The sequence below is a fragment of the Wyeomyia smithii genome, chromosome 2 (assembly GCF_029784165.1).
Source record: "Wyeomyia smithii strain HCP4-BCI-WySm-NY-G18 chromosome 2, ASM2978416v1, whole genome shotgun sequence".
NCBI classification, from domain to species: Eukaryota; Metazoa; Arthropoda; class Insecta; order Diptera; family Culicidae; genus Wyeomyia; species Wyeomyia smithii.
Window position 1 is genome coordinate 57561404 of NC_073695.1, and position 20196 is coordinate 57581599.

A 20196-nucleotide genomic window follows, 5' to 3' on the forward strand; every position below is an offset into this window, starting at 1 on the left:
AGGCAACATATCGGGGCTTTGTTTAAAAGTAAAACCCCGAGGCAGGCGCCCAGCAATAGTTCCATATACTTTTCACTTTTGTCGGGAAGACTCTTCACTCATTCAACATAGAAAGAGATAGCATGTTGCCATCCCCCTGTATCAAACGTATCATTTAATACAGCGCCATCTATGTGTAGTATTGAACTATTATGTGTCTATTATTTAAAATACAAACGATTTTTATCAGTGCATATCAAAACAGACCGAAAGTCATGCTCGAAAAATAATCTGGCAGCTCCGGTTCAAAGTGAAAATGCCACTGTGTTGTTTTTACCATGGTTTTTACTCAACTTGCGTGAAGCAGCACTAATTACCTAAAAAAAAGGTTTTTACAATCCAAACCCTAAAGTTAATAGTGGTCAATTGTGTAGTATAATGTGTGCGCCAGTACTATAGAATAAAATCTGTGACATCGACAGTGTTTAGCACAGAAAAAGACATTCTAAACTTGCTGTCTTTCTTGCCTACATTTGCATCCGCAGGAAGCGTCATTCAGATACAATTCCAACGCAGAAGATTTCACTATGGCACCGCAACCACTTGAGCAGGGTGGAGCTGTGACCAGCTTCATTCCTACAGGACAGGAAATGACCCAACGACAAAATTTGATTCCCCTTGGAAGGTTGATCGATTTTATCATCCAGCGAACGTATCATGAATTAACGGTACTTGCGGAGCTGTGAGTCGATTCAATAATGTCCTTGTTAAAGTTGATTATTAACCTTTTCGTTTACTTTAGCCTGCCCCGCAAAACGGACATGGAACGCAAGATTGAAATCTACAACTTTTCCGCTAGTACGCGGCAGTTGTTCATTCGTTTATTAGCCTTGGTAAAATGGGCCAACTCAGCATCCAAAGTCGACAAATCGGCAAAAATCATGGGGTTTCTAGATAAGCAGTCGCTTCTGTTTATCGACACGGCTGACATGATGTCCCGTATGGCCCGTGAAACATTGGTTAATGCCAGACTGCCTAATTTTCACATCCCAGCAGCGGTAGAGATCTTAACAACAGGAACCTACTCGCGGTTGCCATCGATTATACGCGAGCGCATTGTACCACCGGATCCGATTACTCCTTTGGAGAAAAGACAAACTTTGCAACGACTGAATCAGGTAATTCAACATCGATTGGTCACAGGAAATTTGCTCCCACAGTTGCGGAAGTTTAAGATTGAAAATGGTCGAGTTACTTTCAAAGTGGATCACGAGTTTGAAGTTTCGTTAACCGTAATGGGAGACGGACCGAATATACCCTGGCGCTTGCTTGATATCGATGTGTTAGTTGAAGACAAAGAGACCGGGGATGGCAAAGCACTTGTTCATACGCTACAAGTAAATTATATACACCAGTTAATTCAGGGTCGCATTGTCGACAGTCCCGATGCATTGGCAGAAGTTTATAATTGTCTGCATTATTTCTGCCAATCGCTGCAGCTGGAAGTTCTATATACCCAAACACTTCGATTGATGCGAGACCGCTTAGATGATAATATTCATGTTGATGAATACATACCTGGAACAAAACTGACTGTGTCATACTGGCGTGAGCTGACTAATAAGGATCCTAAGTCGGAGCTCGGATATCGCCTGATGATTCAAACTGACCAAAGTGATTCAACAAAGCAGCTAGCTATATTACATGTTCCTTCGATTGGCAGCAAAGAGGCTGACATCGCAGATCGTGCTGTACGGTCCGATCTACTCTCGATGGAGCGTCTTCTGGTTCATACTGTTTATGTTCGTTCGCTCGCACGTTTGAGTGATCTAAAAGCTGAATTACAGCTCTTCCTTAAAGACGTCGATTATAACATTCAAGGTACACCCGCTATGTTGACGGTTCCGGTACTGAATCCATGCCTACGTGCAGAACAAATTTACATTACTGTCGATACGCACACTGGAATGTTGCGCTGCCATGTTCCTAAACATCTAGACTGTCCGATCATGCCGGAAATGCAGCTGGCACTGAACAATGATCGCAGTAAGCTGCAGTATCTTATTTCGGAATTGCGCTTCTGGATTACACAGCGACGCTGCGAGAAAACTCTTCAGCATTTGCCAGCCACAACACAAGAGCGGCTTCCACTAGTGTTTCCCGCTGGTCATCCGATCGAGCGAATCAATCCGCACAAGGTGTATATTCAATTGTATCGGCATTCGAATGTTATTTTGGTAAGAATGTTTAATAATGTGTGATTTGTGATTTACGAATAACGTCTCCTGTTGCTTACAGATTGTCGAATTGAAGGAGCGAGATGGTTGTCCCAATGAAATGACGTACACTTTTTTCCTAGTTTTGGTGAAACCCTCATCAGTTGAAGATAGCCAGTCGCAAGATGCAGATCATTCGCATAGTGGAACTGTGGGTTCTTCCAGTCAGTCCGGTCCTGGTTCAGTACCGTCTGGGGGACCCCCGAGTGTGTCAAGTACAACAGCCGGTGCTACTTCTTCGTCGTCCGCAGTCGTTTCAGCTGAGCATGATGGAATTCCAAAAATGTATCTCAAGGTACAATCGTTAATCGAGTTCGATACATTTGTTGCCACCCATGGTCCGGGCACGTACGTAGACGAGGCAGCCGGTGGTATGAAAAGAAAATTATTGAGCGGAGAAGGCGGTTCTCCTTGCAAACAACAGAAAACAATTTATCCAGCGTATTTTATTCCGGAGTTGGCTCACGTAGTGGCAATGTGCGATGAAAAGTTACCATTTGTGGCTCTAGCTAAAGAACTTACACGACGCAGAATACCACATGGTGGCTTGCAAGTCGAAGCCAATGCAACGTCGTTAGTGCTCAAACTGTTGACGCTGCCACAGCCGAAACCACCTCTTGTCCCAACAACGGCAGCTGCCAATAACGCCCAAGCTCAAAACAATGGCCAAGATCAAAAGCCTCCGGTTGAGCCAAAAGTTATCAACGTACCGAAAATCGAAAAAGACGTGTGGAATGCGCTTCTTAGACGATTACTTTCGGTGTCTGTGAGAGCTCAGATTAATAAAGGTAACCAGACCCGACTTTGGACTACTGAACTGGTATTCTACGGCACGCCACTTCCGAGCACTCATCATAGAGAGCAAGGAATGAGAAGAGCGGTATATTTGCAATATGACATGCTTCCGGTAGATTCGGTTGACCGTATTGTAGATATGATACTAAACGATTGGTCAAAAATCGTCTATCTGTACACACTTGTGCATGATTTCCGCGAACAAATGCGGAACGACAAATATAACCTGCATAACATTGTGACTATCAAATCTTATAGCTACACTAGTCTGCTTCTCGCATACGGTCCTAACAAAGAGGTTAACGTCAATATTTACTGGGATATTGAAGCGAAAGAATTCAAAATGGTGTTCACTGGAGGAAACAGTGCCATCAATGCCCACTCGATGATGCGTGATCAGTTGCAAGCTCACCTAAACCACAATTACGATCTTGCTCAAATTGTTCATCTGTTGCACGAAACGTACCAACCGTTAAGCTCAATTGCCAAACTACCAATAATTCCGCATTTGGCAATTCTTCAGTCGCCGAAGATACCCGTTCTATCGTTTTGTATTATCCCTCAATCACCGACTTTACTCAGGATTTCCTTCCAAGGAGTGTATTGTTTGGAGATTCGTTTTCGTGGTAGTGGCTTGTGTTCGATTCGAGACGGTGCCTATAGTCGCTTCGATCGCAGCCACGTTGTCGAAGAATTCACTCCAACCCAAGGCTTAAAAGGATTTTTGTCGAAATATGTTGACGAATCCGCAGTCTATCGAAGGCGTTCGCAATCCGAAGACGACAACCCACCGTCCCCAATCACAATGGAAGATCCACACGGAGGACCAGCTTCGGTTGGGTCCGCTTTCTTGGGCGGTGGCATGCGCGGCCCGCAAAGTCCTCGTGATCCCGGTCTACGATTTGCTGCGCCACTTACCCCACCATCAGGCTCAAATCCACATACGCCTGCTTCACCACATCCTCAAGGAATGAGCGGTGGTAGTCAGGGTAGCCAAAGTCACCCAAATTTCAATATGACATCTCCACCAGCCTCGCACATGCCGCATCCGTCGCCAAGTGGTGGTTTGATGCCATCATCGCCGTTGAATCCACAACCAAGTCCAATGGCATCTCATTCTCCTGGACCCAGTAATATGCCATACATGCAGTCTCATACCGACGGAAGCCCATTCGCGGCTTTATCACCGGCGGCATCTAACTGGCCTGGGTCTCCGGGAATGCCTAGACCTTCACCACGCCCAGGACAAAGTCCGGATCACAAACCGCAAAGTATGTTTCTTGGTTATTTTTGTTTGTTGAACTATCAAACTAATGCCAAATCTTTTGCCTTTTTAGCAACTCATCACAACACGTCTCGCGTTCTGCCGGCACGCTCATGGGCTGGTGCTATACCAACGCTCTTAACACATGAAGCATTAGATACGCTCTGTCGGGCAACTGTTCATCCGCAGAAGGAAGTTCCTGGACCAGAACTTAGCCCGTTGGAACGATTTCTCGGTTCAGTATTCATGCGTCGCCAGCTACAGAGAATTATCCATCAAGAAGAAAATGTAAGGTTTAGCTTTAAAATCTATCTCTAGTATCAGTAGAATTGTAATTCACTATTACCTTTCATACAGCTTACAGCTATAACGTCTAACGAACCGGGAGTCGTCCTATTTAAAGCGGACTACTTGCAGTATCAGGTGTTCTTGAATCCCAACCATATGCAATCATTGCACATGAAAATATCTCTCGCTCCGTTGGGTCCCATGGATAACAAACCAGCATACCAATGGACACCGGAAGATCTCCAGATTCTCGAGCAATTTTTCGACCAACGTGTCGCCGCTCCTCCTTATCGTCCGGCCGTTGTCACCAGCTTCACTCGCATGGTAAATCTTCCTGCCCAAGTGTTGAAAGATTTTATTCAAATCATGCGACTAGACTTGCTACCTGAGCTTGGCCAAGGAAACAAATGGAATGTGCAGTTCATTCTGCGTATGCCTCCGTCAGCAACTCCGATTGTACCGGTCGGAACCACCACGATCTTGTGTCATCGACAGAAGATTCTGTTTTTCATCCAAATCTCTCGTGTACCTTACCTGCCGAATATGGATTGGAAGGATACAGTCACGATGCTGCTTCCGATGGTATACGACATGACACTTAACCATACACAGCTGGCTGAACGACGCGAACAGGTCACGCAACAACTGACAAGTGCTGTCAGTGCACATCTTCGACGATTCGTCGATTGTTCGGTGCTTCAACCTGGTGAATGTTCCCTCTTCCCATCTGTTCGTGATTTGCTTATGAACCTAACTCTTCCCAATGAACAACCTCCTCCAGGGCAGATGCCTAATCAGGTATTGTAGACTGCTTTTTCCCAAGAGACTTTCGCACGTCAGTGTAATTCTACTTGTTTGCAGATCGGTCCGATGGGCGGAATGCCGCCAGGTGCAGGTCCAGGACAAATGGGAGGTCAAATTGCACCATCGCCGGTTGGTGCTCAAGTTGGATCCAGCCCGAATCCGATGATGCATTCACCGATGCAAATGGGAGCTGGTGGACAACAGCCGGGTTACGGTGGAATGGTTGGCAGTGGCGGTGGTGGTGTACAACCGGGCGGTCCCGGAGCTGGGGTACCAAACTAAGGAACATTTTGACGGTTTCTTTTTGCCTTTAGGGTAATGAACCAATACGATGGCACCAAATGGTACCATCCGCGTAAGAGTTTAAATACGAATATCAAAATTTGGCTTCTAGTGTCAAACATCATAAGTAAGGATGCAAGAAAATAAAACATATATCAGTTAAATATTTTTCAAAACAGGTTAAGCTACTAAAAAGATTGTTTTCCTGGTGTATGGAATGGATCTGAATAGTGAAATTGGGTTGTTCAGCTATTCACGGATTTTCGATTTTTATATATCATCTGAAAGAGTTTAATTTTCTGAGCAAAACGTGATTTTTTAAACTTTAAATCATTATCCTTCGATTTTCAAACGAAGAATAAAAACTCGCTCTAAATCGCTACAATGACAGTTTTTTTTTTCAGGTATGACGTTTATGGCTCAAGAGTTAAATCTTATTGGCCCTGACGACTCTGTTGATATTGATTTGGTTTTTACTTGTGAAAGTGAAGGAGGGAAATATTTTTGCTTTTGTTTTCACACATAAATTGACAATTGCATATGAGAATTCGCGTAGGTGCGAACAGCCTTAAAAATCTCTTTTACTTGTGTCAGGGCCAATATCCGCCAGCTGTTCGTAGTGTAACGAAGTGCCGTTACTATTGTTACAATTCTAATCTTGCCATTCTGACAAATTTTAGTATTTGTTTCAGTTTTTCTTCTTGTAAGTCGCCAACAATTTCTTGTATACTTTCAAATTGTTCCCAATCAAAGTAATTTCTTATGTGACTGTATTTTATACATTTTAATAAGGCATGTTCTGTTGTGTCTCTAATTTCATTACCAGGCAATCCAACGTGTGCTGGGATCCATTGGACTACCGTTTCAGTATCAGTAAGTATCTTTCCTATTTCTGACGTTAGCTGGTCAATGTCTTCGAGGTTGTTAAAGTTTTCGAGATGCCAGCAGGCTGCTTGTGAGTCCGTTAGAATAACGGTTTTGTGTGGTTCCATACCTTTTATTTCTTTTACAGCCATCCAAATGGCCAGTAGTTCCGCTGTCATGATGCTGCATTGTTCCGCTAGTTTTAGGCTGATTTCCAGTGATGTACTTTCTTCGTAAACTCTTATTCCACAAGAATCCTGTGTTTTGGAAGCATCTGTGTAAACGTGCCTCCATCCATTGTACTCGGTGTGCAGTAGCTCAGCTCCGATACAGTACATGGTTGTTTTATCCATTTTTGTTTTGTTTATGGTTATTCCTTGTATTGTAGGGTTTATTTCTATCTTGTGTTTTTTTAAGTCGTTTGTAATATTTACATATACTTTCAAAATTTCTTCTGAGTTTTCCAAAAATGTTTTCTCTATGAAGGTATACATTCTGTCTGGTGATGAATTTGCTGGTTCTAGTTTAAGTAATTGTTTACTGACTGCATCTCTTTTAATCAGATGTTTCATTATTCTTTTTTTCGCTTTATAAATTCTTTTGTAACAGAGTAGTGGTTCGTTGCTCAATGCTGCTAATGTATTAATCGGTGTTGTTTTTGATCAGCCTGTGGCTATACGTTGGCATTGTCTGTTGGATATTTCGAGTTGCTCATTATACGATTTTGATATGTTTCCATACGCTGCTGATCCCGTATAGCGCTTTGTGAAACAGTACCATAACTTTCGGTGTTGCTCCTTTTTTCATACTGCTAACGATCTTAAGCATTTTCTGTCGTTCTCCGACTTTTTGTTTCATTGTTCTGACTTGTGAACCGAAACTCAAGGTCTTGTCCACTATAATGCCTAGATATTTATAGCTCCTTACAGTTTCAATGGTCTGATTTCCGATTTTAAGATTTAAGTCTTTGTCCTTGGTATTAAAAATCATGGCCTTGGTTTTAGCTTCGTTTAATTGTAGTTCTAATGTTCCTGCCTTATCTGCAAATTTATTTATTTCCGCTTGGGCCTTCTCTATAGCTTCTTCTTCGGTTTTCCCAGTGACAATTTTTAAAAAATCGTCTGCAAATTGAAGTGTTATTGTGTCCTCTTTTTCGGTAGTATATATATTAAAAAGTGTTGGTGACAATATGTCACCTTGAGGTAGTCCTTTCGATGTCAGCATATTAACCGTTCCACGTTCAGTTTGAATAATTATTTTTCTGTTGGTCAAAAAGTTTTGGACCCACTGTAACACGTCTTCCGAGAAGTTCATTGTTGTCATTATCGCTCTTAATTTGTCAATGTTCACGGTGTTGAACGCGTTCGAAAAGTCGAAAAATATTCCTATGCAATTCTTATTTTCTCTTTTGCTCTTCATTATATAGTTCGTCGCGTATTCTAGGCAATCTTCGGTGGATTTTCCAGATTGGAACCCGAAGGATAATTCTGGTAATAGTTTATTCCTTTTTAATTGCTGCTTAACTATGTTGAGTACACCATTATTGATTGATTTGGTTAATGTAGGCAACATCGCAATAGGTCGATATGCCGTAATATCGTTTGGGTCCCGGTCATGCTTCAATACTGGAAGTATCTTTATCTCTTAAAGATGTTTTGGTAAGTGTCCTGAACTAAAAATTTCGTTGAGTTCTTCTATAATTTTAATTTTGGAATGGTTTTTAGTAGTCTCAACATCTCATATGTGATTCTATCTGTGCCAGGTGCAGAGTGCTTTTTTTTCCTTGAAGCATGCTGGTCCATTGTTCAAGTGTTAAAAGTGTTCGGGTCGATTTTCTGGTTACATCGGTAATTGGTTCAGGTGTTGTTATTTGTGCACCTAGATTTTCCTGTAGGAATTGAAGTGCATTTTCCTGAGTTGTTGTTATAATATTGTTGTTTGGTTTGTCTTCGTGTCGATACTTAAGGCTTCTTACCAGTCTCCAATTTTTTTTAGAATTTCTTGGGTCAATGTCTTTTGTAATTTCAGCTAGCTTTTCTCTTATTGCCATTTTTTTTCTCTCTGGAAGATGGCTTCTGCCTTTTTGACTTCAGTTAAATTACTGAGGTTAGATGAACGGTTAAATTGTTTCCTCAAAGTTTTTTTCCTCTCGTACAGCTCAGTAAGTTTGTCGCTCCAATGATATTCAGGGATGAAACAATACGATCTAATCAATCTTGATACGGTCTAACTTTTTATTTATTGTTGTTAATTTAACACTGATGATCAGATGAGCAGAACCACCTAGTGGTTGATCGTGGACTTTCCATTCTGCGTTACTGTATAATGAAGTGCTGCACAAAGTTAGGTCAATGGCACTTGGTCGTTGAATCATTGATACTGGTCTGTATGTTTTCGCCCCGTTGTTCATGATGATTAAATTAGAATCTAAAAGTGTCTCTTGAATTATTTTACCTTTATTGTTTGTTGTTTCACATCTCCATATTTCGTTATGACCGTTGAAATCTCCGCCAATCAGAACGATTTGAAATAATTTTGTTTCCTTCATCAGTATCAATCTATTAGTGAGTTCACCTGCTGTGATCCTAGGATTTATGTATATTGAAATGATATGTAAACCGATATCGCTTACTTTTATTCCTACTACTTCAAACATGTTTGTCGTAGACAGCGTTAGTCTTTGGTAATTGTAGATATCCTTAAGATAAATACCGACTCCTCCCCCAACTTCGGTATCTCGAGGTTGTATTATTTTGTGATATCCTGAAATATTCAGTGTTTTTATTTTATCGGGATCAGTCCAAACTTCGGAAAGTATGGCTGCGTCATATTTGCCATTATGTAATTCGTTAGATAATTCAACTTTGTTTTTCTGTAGACTCTGTATATTATTTTGTATTAACTTGAATGTTTTCACTACAAGCGGATTCTACATCGGTCCGCTGGAAATAGCCTAGGTTTAGTGCCATGTTTTTCAGCTTGTTTATTAAATTGGCATATCCTGCGTCATTATTTTGTTTAAGCGCATTTGTCAATTCATTAAACACTTCCTGATTCGTTTGTTTGTATGACTCTCTTTGTGCCACCAGTTCGTTTATTTTGTTGTTCCATTTTTGTCTCAGCTCAAGGTGTTGCTGCAAGCTTATTGTTTCATTACCATTTTCTGTTCCTGCTTTACGCTTTTTTGTTGGTGCAGTGAAAAAATCGCTGCTTTCTCCTTTCTCCTGCTTTTTATTTTTTTGAGTGTCGTCGTGATTGATTGTTTTCGTATGTTCTTTTGCCAATTGATTTTGTTTCCCTTTTCCTAATTTGCTGCCTGTGCCTGTATTTATACTTAGTGTTTTTGGTTTCTGTGCCTGTGTTCCTTTTTTTAATGCCTCTAGGTAACTTTCTTTTATTGTCATGAACTCGTCCGCATGTTCTAATATACTGTATTGGTTGTTCGTTGGGACTCGGGTTTCTTGTTGTGCCTCAAAATACGTCAGATTCCTGGTAGCCATTAATTGTTTTTTTTTCTGTTTGTTTTGCTCGTGTTGGACAGTTCTGGTCTGTTGCCTTGTGGGGTCCTTTACAATTCGCGCATTTCATTTCATTCTCGCATTCCACGGTTTCGTGACCATCTCCACAATTCGGACATCGTTTTTTTCCTTTACAGTCAGCTGCTAAATGCCCAAACCTTAGAACCTTTGTGGCACATAATTGCTCTTGTAATGTAGGGTATTACTTTCATATCGACCGCAAATATCTTCACGTGAGTCGGCAGTTTGTTGCATCTGAATATAACTCCTAGTTTGTTTGTTGGTATTTGTACTCTTTCCGTTCCCTCCGTAACCCATCTTTTCATTCGGAAAATTTCTACTATTTCTCTGTTTGTTTCTATGTCGCTCTGTAGCTCTTGGGTATCAATATCTTCTGGTATTTCTTGTACAACTCCTTTCACCGTTACAAATCCTTTTGGTATGTATGCTTTGTATCGTTTGAGCGTCAAATTCTGGCATGTAGTCATTCTATTAGCTTCTTCCCAGTCTGTAAGATACACTAGCACTTTCGCTCTAGCTGTTTTTTTAATATCCACTATCGCTTTAGTAAAGCCATTTTGCTTCAGGATCAATCCGATTGAAATTTTATTAATTCCTTGGTATTTGTCATTGTCTTGTGCATTTTTCTCTACTATGACTTTGTATGGGCCTTCATCACTTTCTTTGTATTTGTAGTTTATATACACATTCTTCTGTTGACGCGTGCCAAGATTGAGTTTGTTCACTAGAACTTTGGTTCCGCCATTTTGCTTTTTATCCTCATAACTTCTGGAATGTTCCCCGTTTTCAAAATCCATCGGTGCCTCATCCGAGGCACTGCCACTTGCACTCATTGTTCTTCAGATCACGATATATTTTTGTACTCCACACCTTGATAATCAAATCGCCTCAAAGATATTCTCCTCTATTTTTAATAATCTCTAATTATATGCACTCTTTACAAGATCCCAACATAAATCAACCGTACCACTTGATGTTTCAAAGGTGAATGACAATGACAGTTGGTATATGGGTGAATGTCATTGTAGCGATTTCGAGCAAATTTCGAGCAGTTTTAAATCGTGATTTAAAAAGCGAAGGACAACGACAGAATATATTTTTTAAATCACATTTACTTAGAAAATGCAGATCTTTAAGATGATATAAAAAATTTAACAAAATGTTTCAACCGTTTATGGTGGTACTTTTAAGGGATCTACTACGAAAGGCTTAAACTTAAAAGGTTGAAACTGACGGAATGACACTGTAACAACATTGCAGGGGTGTACATCGTTCTTCACAGAAAACACGAAAGGCTGAAAGCTACATAAGGCTGAAAAACACGAAAGGCTGAAATTCACAAAGTTCATTTCTAAAAATAACACTCGCGGCCTACGGCCGACTTTATTGTCTGAGATGTATGCTGGGGATCACCCCTACGATTCAGTAGACCTAGGAAAACGAACGAACCTATACAGAGGTGATTTCTGCGGTAGGGGAGGGGGGGTTCTGCCCCGCAGCCGAAATTTAATTTTCCATTGCACAAACCAATTAATACTCAAACATTGAACTCTAAACCTTTGAATATAATTCAAATAAGCAAAGACCTGGCAAAACAGTTTTCGGCCGTAACCGAGATTACGAAGGTGAGGCCGAACAAACTGCGAGTTGTCGTGAGTAGCTTGAAGCAAGCAAACGAAATTGCTAGCTACGAGCTCTTTACAAGGGAGTACCGCGCGTACATTCCTGCCAAGGACGTGGAGATCGACGGTGTGGTTACCGAAGGAAGCCTCACGGTCGATGACATTTTGCGTCACGGGGTTGGCTGCTTCAAGAACCCCCTGATTCAAGAGGTAAAGATACTGGATGTCAAGCAATTGCATTCAGTATCCATCGAAGAAGGGAAGAAGAAATTCCTCCCTTCGGACTCCTTCCGTGTAACATTCGCCGGATCCGCACTGCCGAACTACATCTCTTTGGACAGGGTTCGTCTGCCTGTACGCCTGTTCGTACCGCGGGTCATGCATTGCCAAAACTGCAAGCAGTTAGGTCATACAGCCACCTACTGCTGCAACAAGGCACGCTGCAGCAAGTGCGAAGGCAATCATGCTGAGACCGCTTGCAGTAAGGATACTGAAAAGTGTCTTTACTTCAAGGGAATTCGGCATGACCTTTCGGCGTGTCCCGCGTACAAACAGCGCGAGGAAAAAATTAAGCGTTCCCTTAAGGTACGATCAAAGCGCTCTTTTGCAGAAATGCTTAAGAGGGCTGAGCCACCCTCGACAGGAAACATCTTTTCCTTTTTGCCAACCGATGAGGGTACATCTGACGATCCCGTCGAAGGGTGTTCTTATGCCTTGCCAGAGGGATCTAGGAAGAGGAGAATGCTCAACTCTCCTAATCTTTCTCGCAAAGGTCGTAAGATAACCCCTAGCGGAATGACCAATAAGACAACACAAAAAGGAAGCGGTGAAGAAAAACCGAAGCAAGTACCACCCGGTTTTAATTTCAAATCAAACCAGGAGTACCCACCGCTTCCTGGGGCACCAAAAACCCCTCGTGCACCCATTTCTCGATCAGAAGACATAAAAGAAACAGGGTTCATAAAATTCTCTGATATTGTGGACTGGATATTTAAAACTTTCAACATGCCAGATCCCCTTCAAAACATTCTTCTTGCCCTTCTCCCTACAGTGAAAACCTTTTTGAAGCAACTCACAGCAACTTGGCCCCTCATTTCAGCTATCGTATCTTTCGATGACTAATACGTCGAAAGAGATTAGGAATTTTGTCACTGTGTTACAGTGAAACTGCAGAAGTATCATCCCCAAATTCGACTTATTTTCACATTTGATAAACACATACAATTGTGATGCGTTCGCGCTCTGTGAAACTTTTCTCAATTCAAATGACCAACTTAATTTCCACGATTTCAACATCATTCGTCGAGATCGAGACTCACACGGTGAAGGGTACTTTTAGGGATCAAAAAGTGCTATTCTTTTTTCAGAATCGAGCTCCCCTCGATCTCGAATATTGAAGTTGTTGCCATTCAAACGAATATGAATGGAAAAGACCTTTGCCTTGTTTCGTTATATATTCCCGCATCCGCGCGGATTGAACAGAAGCAACTCCTTGATATAGCAGAATTGCTTCCCGCACCTTTTTTGATTTTGGGAGATTTTAACTCTCACTGTTCGCTATGGGGGTCGCTGTACGACGACAACCGATCTTCTTTAATCTGTAACTTGATCGACGACTTCAATATGACAGTTTTGAATACTGGGGAAGCGACACATGTACCTAATCCTCCAGCACGTGAAAGCGTGCTTGACCTATTCCTCTGCTCGACATCACTAGCGTTAGATTGCCAGTGGAAAGTAATCAACGATCCCCACGGTAGTGATCATCTTCCAATCGTTATATCAATTGCTAATGGTTCAACTCCCCCGAACTCAATCAATATTTCCTACGACCTTACACGTAATATTGATTGGAAGCGATATGAGTCTATTATTGCGGAATCTATCGAGACTCACGAGGAACTTCCTCCGGAGGAAGAATACGCGTTCTTAGCTGGCTTGATAATCGACGCCGCGACTCAAGCTCAGACGAAACCGATACCCGGGGTAACGATTAGACAGCGCCCTCCCAACAAATGGTGGGACAAAGAGTGCTCTGAGCTGTACGCGCGAAGGTCCGCGGCGTATAAGGACAACCGCGAGTACGGCACTGTCAACCTACTTCGAAAGTACGAGGCACTGGGCAGGCAGATGAAGAGCTTAGTAAAGGCGAAAAAACGTGGATACTGGCGGCGGTTCGTAAACGCGTTGTCGAGGGAAACAGCGATGAGCACTCTTTGGGATACCGCCAAGCGCATGCGGAACCGTGACGTTTCGAATGAGAGTGAGGAGTATTCAGATCGCTGGATACTCGATTTTGCCAAAAAGGTCTGTCCGGACTCTGTACCGGAACAGAAAACCTTTCGCGACGCGTTTTTAGTAACTACGGAAGAGCCCCCATTTTCGATGTTGGAATTTTCAATGGCTCTCCTGTCGTGCAACAATAAGGCTCCAGGGTTAGATAGAATTAAATTCAACCTGTTGAAGAATCTACCCGACTCTGCAAAAAGACGCTTGTTGAATTTGTTCAACAAGTTTCTTGAGCTAAATATTGTTCCGCATGACTGGAGGGGGGTAAAAGTCATTGCTATTCGGAAACCCGGGAAACCTGCCTCTGATCACAATTCATATAGGCCGATTGCGATGCTCTCTTGCCTCCGGAAATAAATGGAGAAAATGATCCTCTTACGGTTAGACAAATGGGTCGAAACAAATGGTTTACTTTCAGATACTCAATTTGGCTTTCGCCGGGGCAAAGGGACGAACGATTGCCTAGCGTTGCTTTCTACTGAAATTCAACTCGCATTTGCTCGAAAAGAGCAAATGGCTTCTGCGTTCTTGGATATTAAGGGGGCTTTTGACTCTGTCTCTGTAGAAGTTTTAAGCCTGAAACTTCATTCGCAGGGACTTTCACCAAATTTGAATAACTTTTTGCTCAATTTGTTGTCAGAAAAGCAAATGTATTTCTCACATGGCGATTCGACAACTTCCCGAATTAGTTACATGGGCCTTCCCCAGGGCTCATGTTTAAGCCCTCTCTTATATAATTTTTACGTCAATGACATCGATAACTGTCTTGCAAATTCATGCACGCTACGGCAACTTGCAGACGATAGCGTTGTATCCATTACTGGAAGCGAGGCTAACGATCTGCAAGGACCATTGCAAGATACCTTAGACAATTTGTCTGAATGGGCTCTTAATCTGGGTATCGAATTCTCTCCGGAGAAAACTAAGCTGGTCGTTTTTTCTAGGAAGCATATCCCAGCTCAGCTGCAGCTCCTATTAACGGGTAAAACAATCACTCAGGTTTTAGTCGCTCAATATCTCGGGGTCTGGTTCGACTCTAAATGCACCTGGGCTTGCCATATTAGGTATCTGACACGAAAATGCCAACAGAGGATTAATTTTCTTCGTACGATTACCGGAACCTGGTGGGGAGCCCACCCAGGAGACCTTCTAAGGCTTTACCAAACAACGATATTGTCTGTAATTGTGTACGGGTGTTTCTGCTTCCGCTCCGCAGCAAACACACATTTGATCAAACTGGAACGAATACAATATCGTTATTTGCGTATTGCCTTAGGTTGCATGCAGTCGACCCATACGATGAGTCTTGAAGTGCTAGCGGGTATTCTTCCATTGAAACATCGTTTTTGGAATCTCTCTTACCGGTTGCTAATTCGATGCACAGTTATGAACCCATTAGTAATTGAAAATTTCGAGCGGTTGGTCGAACTTCAATCTCCATCCAGATTTATGACTTTATATTTTGACATATGGCTCAAGATATTAATCCTTCTTCATACGATTCCTCCAATGTCGCACTTTTAGATACTTCTAATAATGCTATATTCTTCGACACCACCATGAAACAAGACATTTCTGGTATCCCAGATCAATTGCGACCCCAAGAGATCCCTAAAATGTTTTCCAATAAGTTTAAACATGTTAGTTATGATAAAAGGTTTTACACTGACGGATCTAATCTAGATGAGTCCACTGGCTTCGGTGTTTTCCACGAAAATTTTACCGCCTCCTACAACTCGATGCTCCTGCTTCCGTGTACGTCGCAGAACTTGCTGCCATTCAGTACTCTCTTGGGATCATCGAAACCCTGCCCATTGACCACTACTTCATCTTAACAGACAGTCTCAGTGCCATTGAGGCTCTGCGATCGATGAAGGCTGTGAAGCACACCCCGTATTTCCTGGGGAAAATACGGCGGTTTTTAAGTGCTTTAACAGATAAAAATTACCGGGTTACCTTAGCGTGGGTCCCTTCTCATTGTTCCATTCCGGGCAATGAAAAGGCTGACGCTTTAGCTAAGGTGGGTGCTATTGATGGCGATATTTATGTAAGACCAATTGCTTATGATAAATTTTATAGCATTTTGCGTCAGAGAACACTCAACAGTTGGCAATCATCATGGAACTCAGATGAACTGAGACGGTGGCTGCATTCCATTTTTCCTAAGGTATCGACGAAAGCATGGTTCAAGGGGTTGGATGTAGGTCGGGACTTCATTCGCGTGATGTCCAGACTAATGTCCAATCACTATACGTTAAACACGCATCTCTTTCGTATAGGGCTTGTAGACAGTAATCACTGCGTTTGTGGCGATGGCTACCATGACATCGAGCATGTTGTTTGGTCGTGTACCGAATACTGTGGTGCTAGGTCTGAGCTTATAGATTCCCTTCGGGCCCGAGGAAAACAACCGAACGTACCCGTTAGAGACATTCTGGGAAGCGGTGATCTCCAGTACATGACACAGCTATACGGGTTTATAAAAAATGCTGGCATTAAAATTTGATTTCTTTTATCTATTTGCTAGAATACAATTTCTGTCACAAACTGAAAGAGAATGATACACCCGGCTGGAGACACTAAAACGAAGACTCGGCATCTCTATGTTTACGCAGACACCTCAGACCAAAACTGCTCAAACAGAACATCACTGGTTAGCCACGTACAAATGAATACATTCTGTATAGTTAAAAACAAAATTGTAACACCCCTCCTCTCACCTTAAATCCCCACTAGCTCGTAGTCGGCCGCGAGAATAAAAAAAAGGCCTCCCTCTTTTCCCTGCTAATTTAGAATTTAAAATAAAAATGTACTTGGCTCAGTTAAACATAAATTGTATCGTGCCGTGTCAAATAAACTATTTAAAAACAAACATTGAACTCTGTCAGCTTATAAAGATTTGCTATCCATGTGTCCGAATTTTTCAACGATTATAATTCAAGTTACAATGGTTTCAGCTTTTCATGTTTCAGCCTTCCGTTCATTCAGCCTTTTGGGGTTTCAGCCTTTTGTGCATTAAGCTTTTCGTTATGATGCATACTTTTCAGCCTTTCGGGTTTCAGCATTTTGCTACTAACCTTTCATTACTAACCCCTTTTAAGACTTTCGCCATAGGTGATTTTAAACTTTCCAGAAAATTACCGAATTCGACCATTTGTTGGGAATTTTGCTTTACTGTCAGGTTTTTTTACGCGGGAGATACATACCACGTAGAAGTCGCGGTTTTTTTTTTGTTGAATTGGGTCCTAAAGCTATGCCAGTTTTTATATATCATTTGAAAAAGCCGCGTTTTCTGAGCAAAACGTGATTTTCAAAAAACGTTTATCGTTTCCTTCGATTTTTAAATGAAGAATAAAAAAACTGCTCGAAAGGTCTTAGATGACGTTTCGCGCATGTATACGGTATATGAGAGAACTGTCATTTAAGGCATTTCGAGTAGATTTTTATCCTTCATTTAAAAATCAAAGGAAAATGATAAACGTTTTTTAAAAATCACGTTTTGCTCAGAAAATTGCACTTTTCCAGCTGATATATAAAAATCAGAAAACCGTTTACAACTTTAGGACCCCAACCGCGGTAATTCGAAAACCCGCGTAAAAAAACCTGACTGTATGTTATTTAATATGTATGTACACTACGGTCGCTTTTTACGCGTTATTTTCACGATTTCGGAATTCACGCGGTTCACGCGGATTTCGAAATTTACGCGGTTTTCTTTTCCGCGGCACGTATCCCCCGCGTAAAAAGCGACTTTAGTGTACTGTGAATAATTCGCGACTACGAAGCTGCTGATATTTGTTTGGTTTTTGCATAAGAAAAATAAGGAAAGAAATTTTTTTGCTTTTGTCATCACACACATTTTGACAATTACATATGAGAGCACCGACAAACTGACATGAAACTAGATTCTGAAATTTGATCAAAAATCCAAAACCGTCATTTTAAAATGCAGCGATCGCTTATGTCAAAATTGGCTGTCAACCGACGTGACGATTGATATGACGGAATGCTGATCAGTTATATACAGGGATGCCAGGTCATTTTTTCAAATGTCATCACGCATCATGAAACATGTCATCACACATTATTAATATGTGAACACATCTCTACTGAAATTTCTACAGTTACCAAACATCATAGTAAACACACTAAATTGTGCTCAACTAATCCGCTGACTATTAGGCTTTCACGTTTTCATACGAGCTCAAATGTCTTCCAAATAAAGACAAGCCTTCCCATCTGGCATCTCTGATCATCTGTAGTACGGTAGAGTTGTTGCGCGAACCCAAGTATGTGTGGCGCTAGTGTTATAACGTATTTAGATTTGAATTTTTGAGCAGAATAATCGTACATTTTTGTTCAAGGATTCATATCAGTTTGTCGGTGATGAGAGTTCGCCTAGATGCGGACAGCCCAAGGGACTGGCAGATATTTGCAGATTTAATAGTTTCTGCTGATTTTTGTCAGAATCTCCATATATTTACGCAGACTTTCTCAAAATGTGTGCAGATTTTTGAAAACTTTTGCCTGCGTGAGCAAAATTTTTCAAGCAGATTTTTCCGGTTTTTCGAGCAGTTGGAGACAATAGGGGGTTTTAATTTGAAAAAATACCTGCTTTTTCTTATACTAATCGGTAACCGACCTTTCAGTAGGCATTACGTAATTTGTCTAAGATCTCTACGAATTTTCTTTGATTTTAAAATTGAAAAATTATATTTGTTCAAAATTTTCACTAACTGGCAAGTAGTGCACAGAGTGACATTGCTGTTGCTGGCTTTTGGGGAATATAACCCTGATAGTAAGCAAAGTGACATTTCTGCTACAGGGATGCCAGATGTGAAGACATGCCTTATAATATTGAGAACATTTGAACGCGTGTGAATAAGTGGAAGCCTAATAATCGGTTGATTAATTGCACTCGATTTAATGTGTCACTGGAAGTTTTGTAAACATTCAACGGGGACCGGGTTTAGAGATTTCCTATGCATAAAGACATTGTTTTGTGGAGTGTGAAGATATTTGAAAAATGACCTGGCCTCCCTGTGTCATGATTTCTTGACGGTAGGGTATGTCTTAAAACCACTTACAGTTGTTAGAATTCGAAATCGATTTTTTTCAATAGTTTTGCTGTTTAAATTAAGAAAAGTCAGAAGAATATGTATTTCTTTTAAAATTTCTTATCAAAAGAAAAAATAATATACATACCCCTAAAACACCCTATTTTCAAAGACATCTGTCATTTCTGCTTAAAAATCTTTTTTACTTGTATCAGGGCCAATTAAGATGAAACTTCGTGGTCGAATTTCGCGAGATAATTCTCAAATCCACTCCACCAGACTAGTAAAATATACAGTGACTAGGGTAAATGACCCAATAGTGGAGGAGCTAAGCACGAGTTATGCATGTTTAGCCATGTTTTGGCTAAGAAAAACGAATCTGGCTGGTCCGTTTCACTATTTTCTGTTGAAATGGGTTCTATTTGATAATTTTGCACCTTAAAATTGACTTTGAACCCGCTTTGAGGGTTTAAATTACCTAAAATATGATGCACGCTTTTGTTCCAATAGTTGCGGTAGAGTTCCTATAGTTGTGAATGGGTGTTCCTGTAATTGCGGTATATAAAACATTCGTGTTTGCTTGGTTATATGAAGGTATTTGCCTCGCTTGAAGTGGTTTCTGATTGTTTTACTATTTATCATATTGTTTTTAATAGGTTGACAAGTCGGTTTGCAAGTAAATACAAAAATGCACGAAGTTAACTAAGAGACGGATTTTGCGCCAATTTGGTCAGATGTTGGCAAAATTCAATGAGAGTATGTAGGTTATATTAAAATAAAACAAATTTTGCATACTTTTTATAAAATGTCTTTAGACTAACATTTGAAAAGGGCTGAAATTGAAAAGAAGAAGAGAAAGACCAATGGCGCTCATTTTGAAATTTTCAGAAGATTTTTTTTTTCACAAATAGTGACTTCTCAACACTGGAAGTTAGAGTCTATTATTTCTGCTTCGTACCATGTTTGCGCCTACATTTTCGACGTTAGTGTTTACTAAAAGAGCGACTGAAGCAGTGAAAGGCTCGTTAAAAGAATTACAAGACCAAAAGCAGTGGGTAAGCATCGATTAAGAGGTCATACATAAGTAATATAGCATTTTAGGGGTGAGAGCGTATCGGTAAATACACGGTGGCAGGG

The 20196-nt window shown here is 41.1% G+C and overlaps 1 protein-coding gene across 1 annotated transcript; it reads left to right on the top strand.

The window, feature by feature from the left end:
* The first annotated feature begins 287 nt into the window (after nt 1-287).
* Nucleotides 288-5864, top strand: LOC129723134 (mediator of RNA polymerase II transcription subunit 14). The gene is made up of 6 exons (XM_055677127.1): nt 288-721; nt 782-2216; nt 2278-4321; nt 4388-4602; nt 4672-5400; nt 5464-5864. The coding sequence occupies exons 1-6, from the start codon at nt 567-569 to the stop codon at nt 5686-5688; spliced, it is 4803 nt and encodes a 1600-aa protein (XP_055533102.1). The 5' UTR covers nt 288-566; the 3' UTR covers nt 5689-5864.
* Nucleotides 5865-20196: the final 14332 nt, after the last annotated feature.